The following is a 12,853-nucleotide window of genomic DNA, read 5'->3' as shown; positions in this document are numbered from 1 at the left end:
GTGCATAATATACGTTTTTACACAGCTCGTGACTCACCAATGATGTTGTTTCAGCGGGAATGTGTGATTATTGGGTTAAATTTGATATTCAGATTAATGAAATATTTGACTATAGAAAGCACAAAAAGTGTAGGTTTTCATTAGCATATTCTTGGCAGGCAGAGAGTGGATGACTAGCCTTTAGCAGTTGTGTGACAAAGCTAGGACACTAACTTCATGTGACACATGCATCCAGGATGTACAGTAACCCTTAGGTGCTCTCTCCTGAAAATACTACATGCTAAACTAGATGTTTGTGTAACATTTTGCCCACATGCATTGGAGTTGATCAGTCTTTTTCAGTTCATGAAGTTGTCAACAGCTAACCGATTGTACTAATTCCAGTGTGTTCCCCATTCATAGACAGAAATAAGTACATATGATGGTCTTGTAGGTCTCTGCTGGTTTTCTTGCTTCATTTGCCCCCTTTCTCTCTTCTGTCTCCTCCCCCTTTCTCTCTTTGTCTTGTGTTCTTTCCCTTTGCACGGTTGCCGCTTCCTCCCGTCCTGTCCCATCCTGTCCTGTCCTCTGGTTGTGTGCAGCATTTGAAAGCACCCTCTACACTCCTCCACCTCCAGAATACAAGACCACCTCCTCCTCACCCGTGTCTCCTTCCACACCCAGCTACCCACCACCAACGCCATCTCCCTCCACAGCCACTCCTCCGACCCCGCCCCTGCGCCACTCGGCCTCCCGATTCGCCACGTCGCTTGGCTCCGCCTTCCACCCGGTCCTGCCTCATTACGCCACCGTACCTCGCAGACAGCCTGCCCCGCCCACACCACCACCCCCTGCTCCACCTCCAGTTCCAGTTCCAGCCTCCAAATCCGCAGTCTGGATGGCAAACAACTTCACGCCCCTACCGCCCTCACCTCCGGTCATGATCAGCAGCCCCCCGGGCAAGGCCAAGGGTCCTCGCCCGATGATTATGATCCCGGCCCCTAGTCCGCTCTCCCAGAAACCCCCCTCGCCCATCTCGGCGCCCAATGGGCCACCCACCACACTTCACTTCCACGTCTCATCACCGGTGTCGAGTCAGCCGTTTTCTTTGCCGCCAACGCCGCCCCCTCCGCCGCCACTCTATTCCCCCTCGCCCACCTTGTCCATCACTCCCCTTGTGTCTTATCCCTCACCCCAGCCTGCTGTTCTCCCTTCTCCTTCCACAGCCTTCCCTGCCTCTGCTGAGCACTCTGTAAACTCTGGGTTGGGAGACTCCTGCTCCTCTGCTCCAGAGCTGCCCACTCAGCCTGCTGACTTCCCCTGCCAGCCGGGTAAGGCCTCTTCTGTGTCGCTCAGCCTCCACTAACCTGCTAATCGGGGTTCGAAGAGGTTGGCTTCCATGTTGAGCTGGGTTGCTTTTTTGGCTGCAATTGGCGATTCGCTTTTTGGCTCAATACGAAAAGTCCTTAGGAAATGTTTGGCTTTTTGTCTTGTCTTTTGGGTTCATCGGTTTAATGGATGCTCATTTGTGTGGCCCATGATTGTGTAAAATAGCATGGCATGAAAACACATCTCTCTTATGAAACTTGGATTTGAGTCTCGTGGACTGCAAAGTTGCGATATCATTGCTTTAGTTCTCGTCAGTGTTTTTCTGCCGTTTATCACAACCATCTCATTCTGATTACTGGTTTATGGTAAAGAAGTTCTAGATGTTAACATGTACAAGTGAACTGTCATTGCACAGTAAGCTTTACATGATCAATAACTGGATGCCCCACATCCTGTTTGGTTATTCTTCACATTCACACATTTGTTTCATGAAACATCCTTATTTTAAAAAGAAATGAAATGAATGAAAATAACATTGATTACACTTTTATCCTTGAATGCTTGTTTTGTTCCCTACTGCATACAGTAAATGGAGCGTTTCATGTGAGGTCAGGTCAATACAGCAATGAAGAAATAAAATCAGCTCTGAGTTATTTATAGAAGAGGTTTTAGACTTCACACCTCATATGCATGATGCAGCTTGACGCTGAGCTAAATTCTACACACTAATATGCTTAACGTGAGTGTGTTTGACAGGCATGCCTGTCATATAGACTTGAAAAAACTTCAGCTGTTTATATCAAAACAGCCAAATGTGAAAACTAGTTAAACGGATTTGTTCCTGAAATGTAAAGATTTTTACATGCAATATCAGCTTTAAGTTACATTTAAATGATTAAATAGTATGAAACCATTACCCCGATTATATATCTGAATTTTGTTAAATTGATGTACAGATTTGTTTAATATTATGATAAATCATCAGTTTTTGTGGAAGTTGGTTTAATGATCATCAGCTATTGACAAGTGTTTAGTATGTTCACGTCATGTATTAATGTCATCTGTCTTCGTTCACTATTATGTGTAAGCTTTGTTTGTTGTTTTTGTTATTTGTTTGTTTTATTTTAATTATTATTATCGATGGATTTTTATTACACTATGGTGCACAAATTTTATTTTTAAAGAAATTAGTAATTTTGTTCAGCAAGGATGAAATTTTTAATGTTACAGAAGATTTTTGTTTCAAATAAATGCTGTTCCTTTGACCTTTCTATTCAGTATCTTGCTGACCTCAAACTTTTGAACATTATATTATATTATATTATACTGAGATCCTCATTCTGATTTTAATGATCTATTTCACAAACTAAAACAGCCCTGGATTTAGATCATAGCAAGTTATAAAGACATGTTATAATGGTCTTTTTCTTTTGTCTATTCATCACTGCAGATTCATCACAGGGGATACCAGCCCCTCCACCCCCACCACCACTCCCTCCCAGCTCCACTGTGACTCCTACCACTGCTGGACCTCCACCACCCCCTGGTCCCCCTCCTCCTCCCCCACCACCTCTGCCCCCCACACTCACCCCAACAGGTCCTCCCCCTCCCCCTGGCCCACCGCCTCCACTTTCAGGCCAGGCTCCTCCACCAGCTCCACCCCCAGCCCCGCCTTTGCCCTCGGGTCTGTTTACCCCCTCGCCCACCACAGAGGAGAACAAGGGTCTGTCTGGGCTCGCAGCCGCCCTTGCTGGAGCCAAGCTAAAGAAAGTGCCAAGGGTAAGGGTTCAAGGACTGTAAAGCTCCCATTTGCATTAAATTTCACCTGAAGCATGTTAGCACATTTCACAGGGTCAGAAATTAACAAATTTCCACCAAAATGAACAGAAATGCCGCCCCAAACTCAAGATAAGGGAGCAAAAAATGCCCCTGGACAATTAAACTATATCTATTATGGCTGTCACAATTACAGTGAAATGTCAAAATGAATGAATAGCATTAAATTTAGATCTGCTCATGTTTCATCACATTGCTTTGGTAACAACATAGTATTCTGATTGCTTGAGGTGATTGGTTAAATTTAAGTATTTGTCATTTAATAAGGTAATTATAAAAACTGCCCTTGGAAGGTTAAAAAAAATAAAAAAATAAAAAAATAAATAAATTGTCCAAGTAAATAAATTCCAGAGGACAAATATTGTTCCTTTATTGAAAAGTTATTTCTGACCCTGCACTGCACCCTAAAGCTGAAAACAACAAGTTTTCTTTTTTTCTGAAACATCAAAAATGCTAAACATGTTCAGTAACAAATCCCACGTGTTACTGTAGAGTGATGAGCCCCAGGCAGGATCTGCGGTGAGTTCTGGTGGTCCCAAGCCAGAGGCATCCCGTGGAAATGGTCTTTTACCTGGAGGAGGAGGAGGTCTGATGGAGGAGATGAGCGCCCTGCTGGCCAGGAGGTGAACTATCTGCTTTTTCTGTCTCCAATGCCAGAATGATTGCAGTGATAGAAACAGGGCTTAGTTTTCAAACAATTATTAGTCTCAGAACTTACTAATAAAAAGAAGAAGAGTTTGGCCAATCAGAGTGCTGGGTTCATTCCCCAAATATCTAGCAGGGAGGATTGACAAATGCTTAAGGGCTATCATTAAATTGTCAGCAAGACAACATCCTGCTCGATCACCCTTCCACTCCTGCCGTCTGACTCATTTAAGCGAGGACATTACAGTAGTCATTACTTGTTTTTTTTCTGTTTTGCTTTTAAATAATTTCAGTTAATATTTTATTTCTCTCCAAACTGGCCCTGTTTGTATGTGTCCATGTGTTTACACGTTTAGATGGGAAAACGCCTCTCTGCTTATAACAAGCTTTCGAAAAAGCAACAAGGCTTAATGACTAATGACATAATGAGAAGCATTTCTAAACCTGCTGTCCAACAAAAGAGAACATTCTACCATGTTTTTACTCCACAACATCAGATGTCTTTGTCCATATTAGGGATTACTTCTGTGATGCATGTATGGATTTTCAGCACAAGGGCCCCTCAGGCTACCAGCATGAATGAAACAGACGTTACATATGTTTATAGGCCAATCCATAAAATTAATACTTCTCTCAAAAGAAATCTGTAGACATGATAATCCTTGTTTTTCTACAGTGTACAGAAGTGTACTGGAGTTTTTTTTTGTTTTTTTTCTAAAGTAAATTTTAAATTCCAAATCGCAATAAAACACTGATGTAACAAGCCATTACAACTGAACTGAACTAAAACCGAGGTATGTATTGATCCGTGGGCTAACTGTAATGTTGCAAACTATGCAGACCTGCTAACCTTAACATTTAAATCTTGCATTTTGCACATTGTGCAATTACGATTTTGACATCAGTTACCAGGGACTAAGCTTCAGTTAATAATGTAACTAGGAATCTAGGAATATATGCATCTCCATAAACCCAATGTCCCATCTCGTCAAACTGGTTGCAAAAATGGTTCCAAGGTTGGCAGGGCTGTAATATCCAGTATTGTAATGAAATGTAAGATCCTACCATTGATTTGATACAGGAGAAGAATTGCTGAGAAGGGATCATCGCCAGAGCCTGAGCAGAAAGCTGTGAGTTAGTTTCATTCAGCTGTTTCCGGTCTCTCTCTAAATATGTGCATATAGACTGCTTCATTGTATTGATATGATCATACCTTCATCTGACTGATTTTCAAATTGATTAAGTTTTTATTTTTCTGTCAGGATGACACTGAGGCTACCATAACTCCAAAAGTGTCAGCCTGTAGCACTCCAGGTAAGCGAGAGAAACTATGCTAAAAACAAGCGATTAAAATGCAGCTAACCTTCTAATAATGCTCCATAAGAATCATTGGGTTAGTCGTATGAATTGGGTAACTATTAAAAGGAGGTGAAAACATTTCCTATACCTTTTTTTGTTGTTCAGTGAAAGTCTGGTACTTTGGTGCAGATTTAACTGCTGGTTATGAGGCTAAAACTAATGCAACTGTTGTTGTTTTTTCACTTGCAATAGGTCAAAATAATGTTCTTCAATGTACAGTCTGGGCCTTGAAGCATAACCATAGCTTTTTTGTGAAATAAGAGACTGCAATTATCACAACATTTTACATTCATTACATGAATGATTTTTTTTTACAGATATGCCCAGAAAGCCTTGGGAGAGGACAAACACCATGAATGGTAGCAAATCACCAGTCATCGGAAGGTAATAATTTGCATGTCGTTTTGATGGGTTGAATCAGTGTGTGAATTACACCTCCACCAATTCATAATACCCTTTGAAGGAAATGTCCAGCTTTTGGGATCTAAGTCTTCAACAGGTCCCGCTTTTCTCAAAGCTAATTTGAATTATTGTTGCTTCGACTGCTTTGTATCACATGCTTGCAGGCCGGGGCCCCTCACAATCGCATGTGAGAATGCAGGCAGTCGGGTCCCGCGCTCCACATCACTAAAGCACAGTGCTGTTGCTTCTCATCAGATCTGTGTCTACCAGAGCTGTCCAGCATTTTTTTGAAGGATTTGCTTATTCCTTTTGCTTTAGTATATTATATCCTTTCATGCATTTGCAAGGGCAATTATACAAATGGTTGAAGCACTTTTCAGTAGGGAATTGAAATTTCTCCTTTCACCTGAGTTGGAACCAGTGCATTCAGAAGATTACTATGAGTATGCATAGTTCAGATCCACGCTGTTGACCTCTGACCTGGTTAGTCTCTTTACTCTCACAGACGGGACACACCATGGAGAAATCAGATGGGTACTGACAAGTACTATGATTCCTTAAACAGGTATAAGAGGCTAGTTTGAGAACTCTTTCTAGAATTTGTTTGCTGAGAGTGCTCTCTAAATAGGATGAGGGTTGGTGCAATGATTGTCTACGGTTATTCTTTTTTTTTTCTTGTCCATAAACAAAGATTTTGCTGTTGCCAACAGTATAACCACCATGAAATGGCATAAATAAAAAACTTTATGCTTTTCAAAACTGTTGCTTCTTTTATAATAAAGATGCATATTTAATAAATGGGTGTTTCCTCAACTTTGAAAACCTTTGATTCTGTGGACTTTTTGAAAAATGTAAATTGCACCAGATCTGAGGCAAATCAGTGGTAATTTGTGTAAATGTATACAATACTGTTCAAAAGTTTTCATTTTATAGAAGTTAATCCCTTTACTCAGCAAGGCTGCCTTCAAATTAACTTTCAGTACAGACTTTTTTATTTTCTTTCTTTCTTTAGTTTTTTAACAAATGCTGTTATTTTGAACTTTCTATTCATCAACGAATCCTTAAAAATATATCACATTTTACACAAAAATATTAAACAGCACAATTGTTTACAACACTGATAATGAAAAATGTTTCTTGAACATCAAATCAGTGTGTTTGAATTATATCTGAAGGTTTATGTGACACTGAAGAGTGAAGTAATGGATGGTGCAAATTACATGTTAAATTATGTCTGAAAAAAAATGCTATTTTAAATTCTAAAAATGTTTCACAATATTACAGGTTACTGTATTTTTGCTCAAATAAATGCAGCCTTGGTGAGCAGCATAGGATACTTTTTTTTTAAAACATTTAAAACACTTGCTGACCCCAGCTTTTGAATGGTGGTCTGGTCTATATAAATAATTTCCACACAATATAAATGTTGTAAATAATTTATAATCGTTTCACTCATATGGATTATCATAGTTCTTCAAATGTAATAATGCGAGATGGATTATTAATTAAAAAGTGAAAGTCTAGGTTTTGGATAAGAGTAACACAAAATCTATACATAAGGCATTTGAAAAAGTATAAAATTAAGACAGTTTAAATATGATCTTCATGGAAAAACAAAAAGAGAGCGTACAAATGTACTTCTAATTTAGTTTATTCTGCCAAAGAAGGCAGTTATCCTTTCACTCCAAATGCAGAAAGCTTTGATACAAAGACTTCAGGCGAAACACACTTGTATTTTTACACATAACTTTTGCTGTAAGCTGTGTCTATGTTCTCATCTGCTTGACTTCTGCTTCCTTTCTGCACAACGCAACCCACTCTTCAGCATTCATTTCTTTTGGGAGAGATAAAGCGTCATATCCCTCACTTCCCATGTCCCACCCTATGGTGATTATTGTGTTGGCAATAGTATCCTGTCTGAATCAGCCACAGACACGCATGAGAGTGATATGGCAGCTGCATTGTGTGTCTTGAAGTGTGGATGGTGTCTCAAGCGGTGGTTTTTGGTTTGCTGTGCTTTGAAATGTTTTTCTTTTGGGGCTGCAAAAGTGTTGGTTTCGATGAATGTGCCCGCTCCTCTCAAGGAAATACAATTCTTATGGTGTTCATGTACATTTCACCCAGTTCTGCATATATATCTGGATGTGTGTATTTCCTTTGCAGTACAAGGTTTCCAACTACCTGAAATCTTAAAATGCCCTGCATTCTCCTCCCTCATCTTGAAATGATTCCTTGTTAATGCTGTGCATATCACCAATTGTGATTGAACAGTGTAGATTTGCACAGCATCTAAAAATGACGGTTAAAGCGTGTTTCTAAACTTCTGTCTTGCATCTTGCCTCTACAATGTTCATTTCTGTGACTAAAATAGCATTGCTTCACGCAAATTCTTTTCTCTTTAGACCAAGGTCTACACCAACTCCTACCGGATCCATAAGTGCCAATGGGGTGCCAACAGAAGCTCTCGACTATGACAGATTGAAACAGGTACTTCTCAAAATTTGAGAAGAACTGAAACTCATTTAAACTTTTAGCCCTTCAGGGTTTGATAAGAGGGGCTGTACACTTCCTCAATAGGTTGGCAAAGTGTTACCAAAGCTAGTGGCACAATTACTCATTTTTCCTCATTTGAAAAAACCTGCTTGATATTACAGCACTTCCTAAAAAACGGAGGGAGAAATACTGGTTGACAGTGTACAGTTATGCTTTTGTGGGCGTGTACATTTATAGACCTCTCTACAAAGGCAATACCTCCCTTCTGTATGAATGAGCGTGTTAGATATGAAAGGCATATGTAAGAGTCTTACTTATCTATAAGAACACTGTTACTCAAGTCACTCAGCTCTGTCTGCTTTGTTCAGAGAATGTTTTTAGTGTCAAAGAGCTACTTACAGTATAGCAGCAGTAATTGTGACTGAGTGTTGTTATTACATGCATCTACTTACCTGGTGATCTTGTCATTTAACGGTCAAGGCCAACTGCATTTAAGATAACAGCTTCTATTAAGAACTCGTAGCATAGTTTTTTTTTTCTTGCCACAGTATCATGGTAGCTCATTTCTATTTTCAAGTTCATATTTTCTTATTGAATATGTAATCTTACTGACATGAAAACAGTTCAGTGACATGCACATGCAACTTAAGTTGCTTGGCTCCTTTTGATTTGTGGAGTATTTTAAATAATATTCTAGTCTAATTACACATGTATTGCTTTGCTTTTTAGGACATTCTAGAGGAGATGAGGAAAGAACTATCGAAGCTTAAAGAAGAACTTATTGATGGTAACATGTTTTTGCATTGTATTGGCATTATATATGATGCACATTTTGCATTTTAAATCAATAGGAACATGAAAATACTTGACACTAACAGTCAATGGTTTGGACACATTTGACTGAATTTGTTTATGATCCTGAAAACATTTTTGATCTAAAAGCTTATGCTTGAATTCTTGATGATGTTTATAATAAAAAAAGAAATACTTAATTTATTTCGCTAATATCCAAAGTGGTGGCTAATAATAATGAATTATTACAAATATTTATAATTTATTATGTGTTTTCCATTTTTATTTATTTTAAACAAATAAAAGTGTCTTTACAAGCCTTTAATTACAAATAAATTAGTTTGAATGGGCAATAACAAGTGACAAGTGTTCAGCATACAAAGGATGCATAATATTTAATATTTTAAATATGAGATTAATTTGTTTTTGGTCAGTGCATGATTCCCATATCATCTTTTTGTATTCTTTTATAGTTTTAATATCTCAACTATTATATTAGAATATATTAAACCGTTATAATGAACGAGTATGTGTCTAAACCTTTTACTGTTAGTGTACTGCTAGAGGACTGTTTCGAATTCTTCTGTCGATTTTGTGTTTTCAGCAATCAGGGAGGAGTTGGGCAAGTCAAACTCTGCGTAGGAGGATGAGATGCACCTGTATTTTTTTTATCCACAATCTGTCACTTCAGAGGTCAGCTTCAGTTTAAGACACTATCTCAAAAGCAATGAAAATGGAGAATTACAGTTTTAACCAGTGGTGATCACAATAACCATGATAATTCGGAGGATCTACGATGAAGTTTTGAGCATCAAAAATGGGGCATAAGAGGCGTAACAGTGAGAGGATAACCAGATGCCTCAAAGCAACGCCATACACCAAAAGCCCCGTCTTGAAGGGGGTCAAGACACAGTCTTAAGGAAGTGACTGTCAGTATGCAATGGATGACTCTTTACTGTGGAAAGAAAAAAGACACTGAATTACATACTGTATTAACCATCGAAGAGTGAAATTGTAAAACAAGCAGATGACATTCATTTTACTGCACATTGTTTAGCAAAGGGCAGGTTTTGTTTATGAATTTAAAAAGGTGGTGGTGGTGAAGTTACATTAAGTTGGCCTTGTATAAAGCAAAACCTTGAATCTGGCCAACCAAATGACTATGGTCTATTGCTGCAGGACTCTAAAGCTTGTCTTCCTACTATTTTAACCAGAATATATACATTAAAATGACAACAAAATAAACATTATACCTGCAAGTCATTCAGTCAACCTGTTCTAATGTACGCCATGACCACATCAGGTAGCTTACTTGCTCTTTTGGACGGTTTTCGTTATTATTCTCTTTTCAAAAGTGAATGCTCGACAGGCTGTCTCCAATTAATCACTGTTATCTGTATACCTTCATCTTGTGTGTTCGCTAAGTGTTCAGAAAGATCACGAAGGACAATGCCTTTCTACTGTACGTCATTGTAGCTCTCTACCAAAATCCTCTCAGCCAATCGAAGTTAAGGTTGACGTCAGCGTCAGCTCAGACCGTATCTGTAGATAGTGCTAACCAGAAATACTATGAACTTTTTATTCACCGTAGGCTCTTTTCGTATTTCTTTTTCGATTTCAGTGCATGTCTTCTTATGATTGGTAAGGGAAAAATGGTTGCCACGAAAAATAATTGAATTTTCCGTTCATAAGCAATAAGTGTAGCATTGTTACGCAAATTTCTCTCTCTCTGTCCTTTAATCATCCACTCTGCCCTCAAACTGTGGTTGAATTATATTTTCCATACACGTTCTCAAAATGCAGTTTGCAATGGACAGCTCTTTATAGCCATAATACATTTGCAGCGGTTTGACATTTTACTAATTTTACCTTACTTTGGGATTCAAAGATGCGAAAGATCATGTATGGCTACTTTATTCATTTTGCATGGGGTGTTTACCAACGAAAAAAAGTCAGGAATATCTTATCGAGGGCCTAGACACACATAACATCATCTTGAATGGTTTTGGGATTTTTTTTTTTTTTTTCTGCAAGCATTTATCGTTTATCCTCTTTCTGCACACTGGAAAGCACTTGGCTCTTGTTTTTTTAAGAGGGGCTTTATCTTCCAAACACGATTTTGTTAGGGAACTTTATTGGGAAGTATTCCTTTTAAGACCCAAAATCTTTTGAACAAACATGAAGTGTGATTTATAGGCTGTGCGAATTTTGAGGAGAATAACTGAGAACATGAATTTGTGACGTTCTTTCTGAACAGGTTTTTCCCTCTGTTATCCATTTCCTCCCGCTATGCTCACTCATCAATCCTTTCATTTCTTTTCACTTCCAAACCATCACTCAAAATGATCTCTCAAGGAATCAGAAAGTTTGTATAGAGTGTTTACAGCATTGATTGCACTTTAAAAACCCGTAGAAGTTCAAATGATTCTATTGCCGACAAGACTGCCGTCATTTTGTGATCGGCACTATCACCAAAGCTAAACGGTAATCTATAGAACGTCACAATCTCCTGATCCACCTTTGTTTTGACAATAAATAACTATTGTTGATTGGTCTTTATGTTAAGCAGGTAAAATGTATTGATCAGGGTTGATTCATTCCTGGATAAACCTGTTTGTGATCTTCATGGTTCGTGCCTTGTTCGGAAATTGCATTTGATGTGTCAAAAATTTAAATGCGTATATATAGAGAGTATTAATTTAGGGCCCTCCATAACTTTATTCATTTGCTTTGCATTTTGCTTCAGTGACACTTTTACGATCTTTGTTTAAAATAAATTTCTGTTCTATCGTTCATGTTGTACCATACTGTTTTCATGTTAATTAAAAGTTTCTTACATGCTAACAATGTTTTGTTTGAGCCAATTAAATAAAAATTGCAATACATTGCTGTTTGCATTTATTTCAGCATTTAAATGTGCAAATGACTTAAAACTGATTACTTGAGAACTCACGTATGATTACCAAACTGTGTTTTGCTTTTAAAGTAACATAATCTGGATGGTTCTAATCACTATATTAATGCATTTTTATTCATATCTACTCAGTCCTGAGTATTTGACTTTGGAAATGACAAATGTAAACCTTGTTCAGCATGTCATCACTCCTCTGTAACAAATGCTGCTACTTTTCTGTATGCTGCTGCATGGTTCAACTGTGGCAAACCGGAAGAACGCAGGACTGATCTAACACTGAAACAAAATATGAGCATTACACAAACAGCTACTGAACACTACTCTTCTTAAACAATCCTACTGGGTTGAGAAGCAGCTACTAGAGTATGAGAAGTTCAAGCATCAAAATGCACAGTTCTTGACACCTTCAGGATTTAGCATGTAAGGCATTGCTAGCATTCAGCTGAGGTCAAATGCAGCAGTGCAACTTTGCAAAAACGGAAACAGAGTTGAACTACATCTACTGTGCACCTACTCTTCAGCATACACAAACCTGGTTTGTGATGAAAAAGTTTGATTGGTTGACATTGCAAATATTGTTTTATATATATATATATACTTATTATTATAAATACAATTGCTATTAAACATCAAATATATAATCTATACAATTTACTAATAAATCGACATTTCAAGAAACCTGTGGTTAAGAGTATATTTCTGAACCGTAATCAGTCTGTAAAAATTATAGACCGTAAAAATGAATCCAGAAAAAAAAAAAATCAAAAAAACGTTTGGTTTCAGTGATGAGTTTATGTATTTTAAAAACATTAACTTTACCCTTCACTGCACACTTCTTATAAAATACACAAGTTATAAACGGTTAATTAAAAAGCATGTTGACCCTTTCTATGCTCCGATCCATTATTAACCAACTGTAATTGCCCTTTTCAAAAAACTTTTCGCGTTTCGACGCACATCGGCTGTCTACCCACTCTTTCCTCATATCGCACTGACTGAATCTGACCTACCCTCCATTTTGTAAAAACCCGATGTTAGGGCTCAAATGCCTCGCCTCCAATCAACGCTCACGTAAACCCCACCGCCGTCCAATCAGAAAATTCA

At 38.2% G+C, this 12,853-nt stretch overlaps 1 protein-coding gene across 10 annotated transcripts in view; it reads left to right on the top strand.

Annotated features, from left to right (window-relative positions):
- The window catches only part of LOC127938435 (protein enabled homolog), an 83,142-nt gene extending 71,422 nt beyond the window's left edge, over positions 1-11,720 (top strand). For 4 of the 10 annotated variants that reach the window (XM_052535035.1, XM_052535034.1, XM_052535032.1 and 1 more), the window contains 10 exons: positions 582-1,310; positions 2,759-3,087; positions 3,637-3,767; positions 4,871-4,919; positions 5,052-5,103; positions 5,466-5,532; positions 6,056-6,115; positions 7,953-8,037; positions 8,773-8,830; positions 9,440-11,720. In XM_052535035.1, the coding sequence (XP_052390995.1) occupies positions 582-1,310; positions 2,759-3,087; positions 3,637-3,767; positions 4,871-4,919; positions 5,052-5,103; positions 5,466-5,532; positions 6,056-6,115; positions 7,953-8,037; positions 8,773-8,830; positions 9,440-9,477 (1,598 nt within the window). In that variant the 3' untranslated portion in view covers positions 9,478-11,720. The remainder of the gene's footprint in view (positions 1-581; positions 1,311-2,758; positions 3,088-3,636; positions 3,768-4,870; positions 4,920-5,051; positions 5,104-5,465; positions 5,533-6,055; positions 6,116-7,952; positions 8,038-8,772; positions 8,831-9,439) is intronic. The other 6 variants (XM_052535040.1, XM_052535039.1, XM_052535037.1 and 3 more) reach the window with 5 other exon arrangements.
- The last annotated feature ends 1,133 nt before the right edge of the window (positions 11,721-12,853 follow it).

The sequence above is a fragment of the Carassius gibelio genome, chromosome A20 (assembly GCF_023724105.1).
Source record: "Carassius gibelio isolate Cgi1373 ecotype wild population from Czech Republic chromosome A20, carGib1.2-hapl.c, whole genome shotgun sequence".
Classification (NCBI taxonomy): Eukaryota; Metazoa; Chordata; class Actinopteri; order Cypriniformes; family Cyprinidae; genus Carassius; species Carassius gibelio.
The sequence above is the reverse complement of the archived record's forward strand: the minus strand, read 5'-3'. Positions and strand labels throughout refer to the sequence as shown.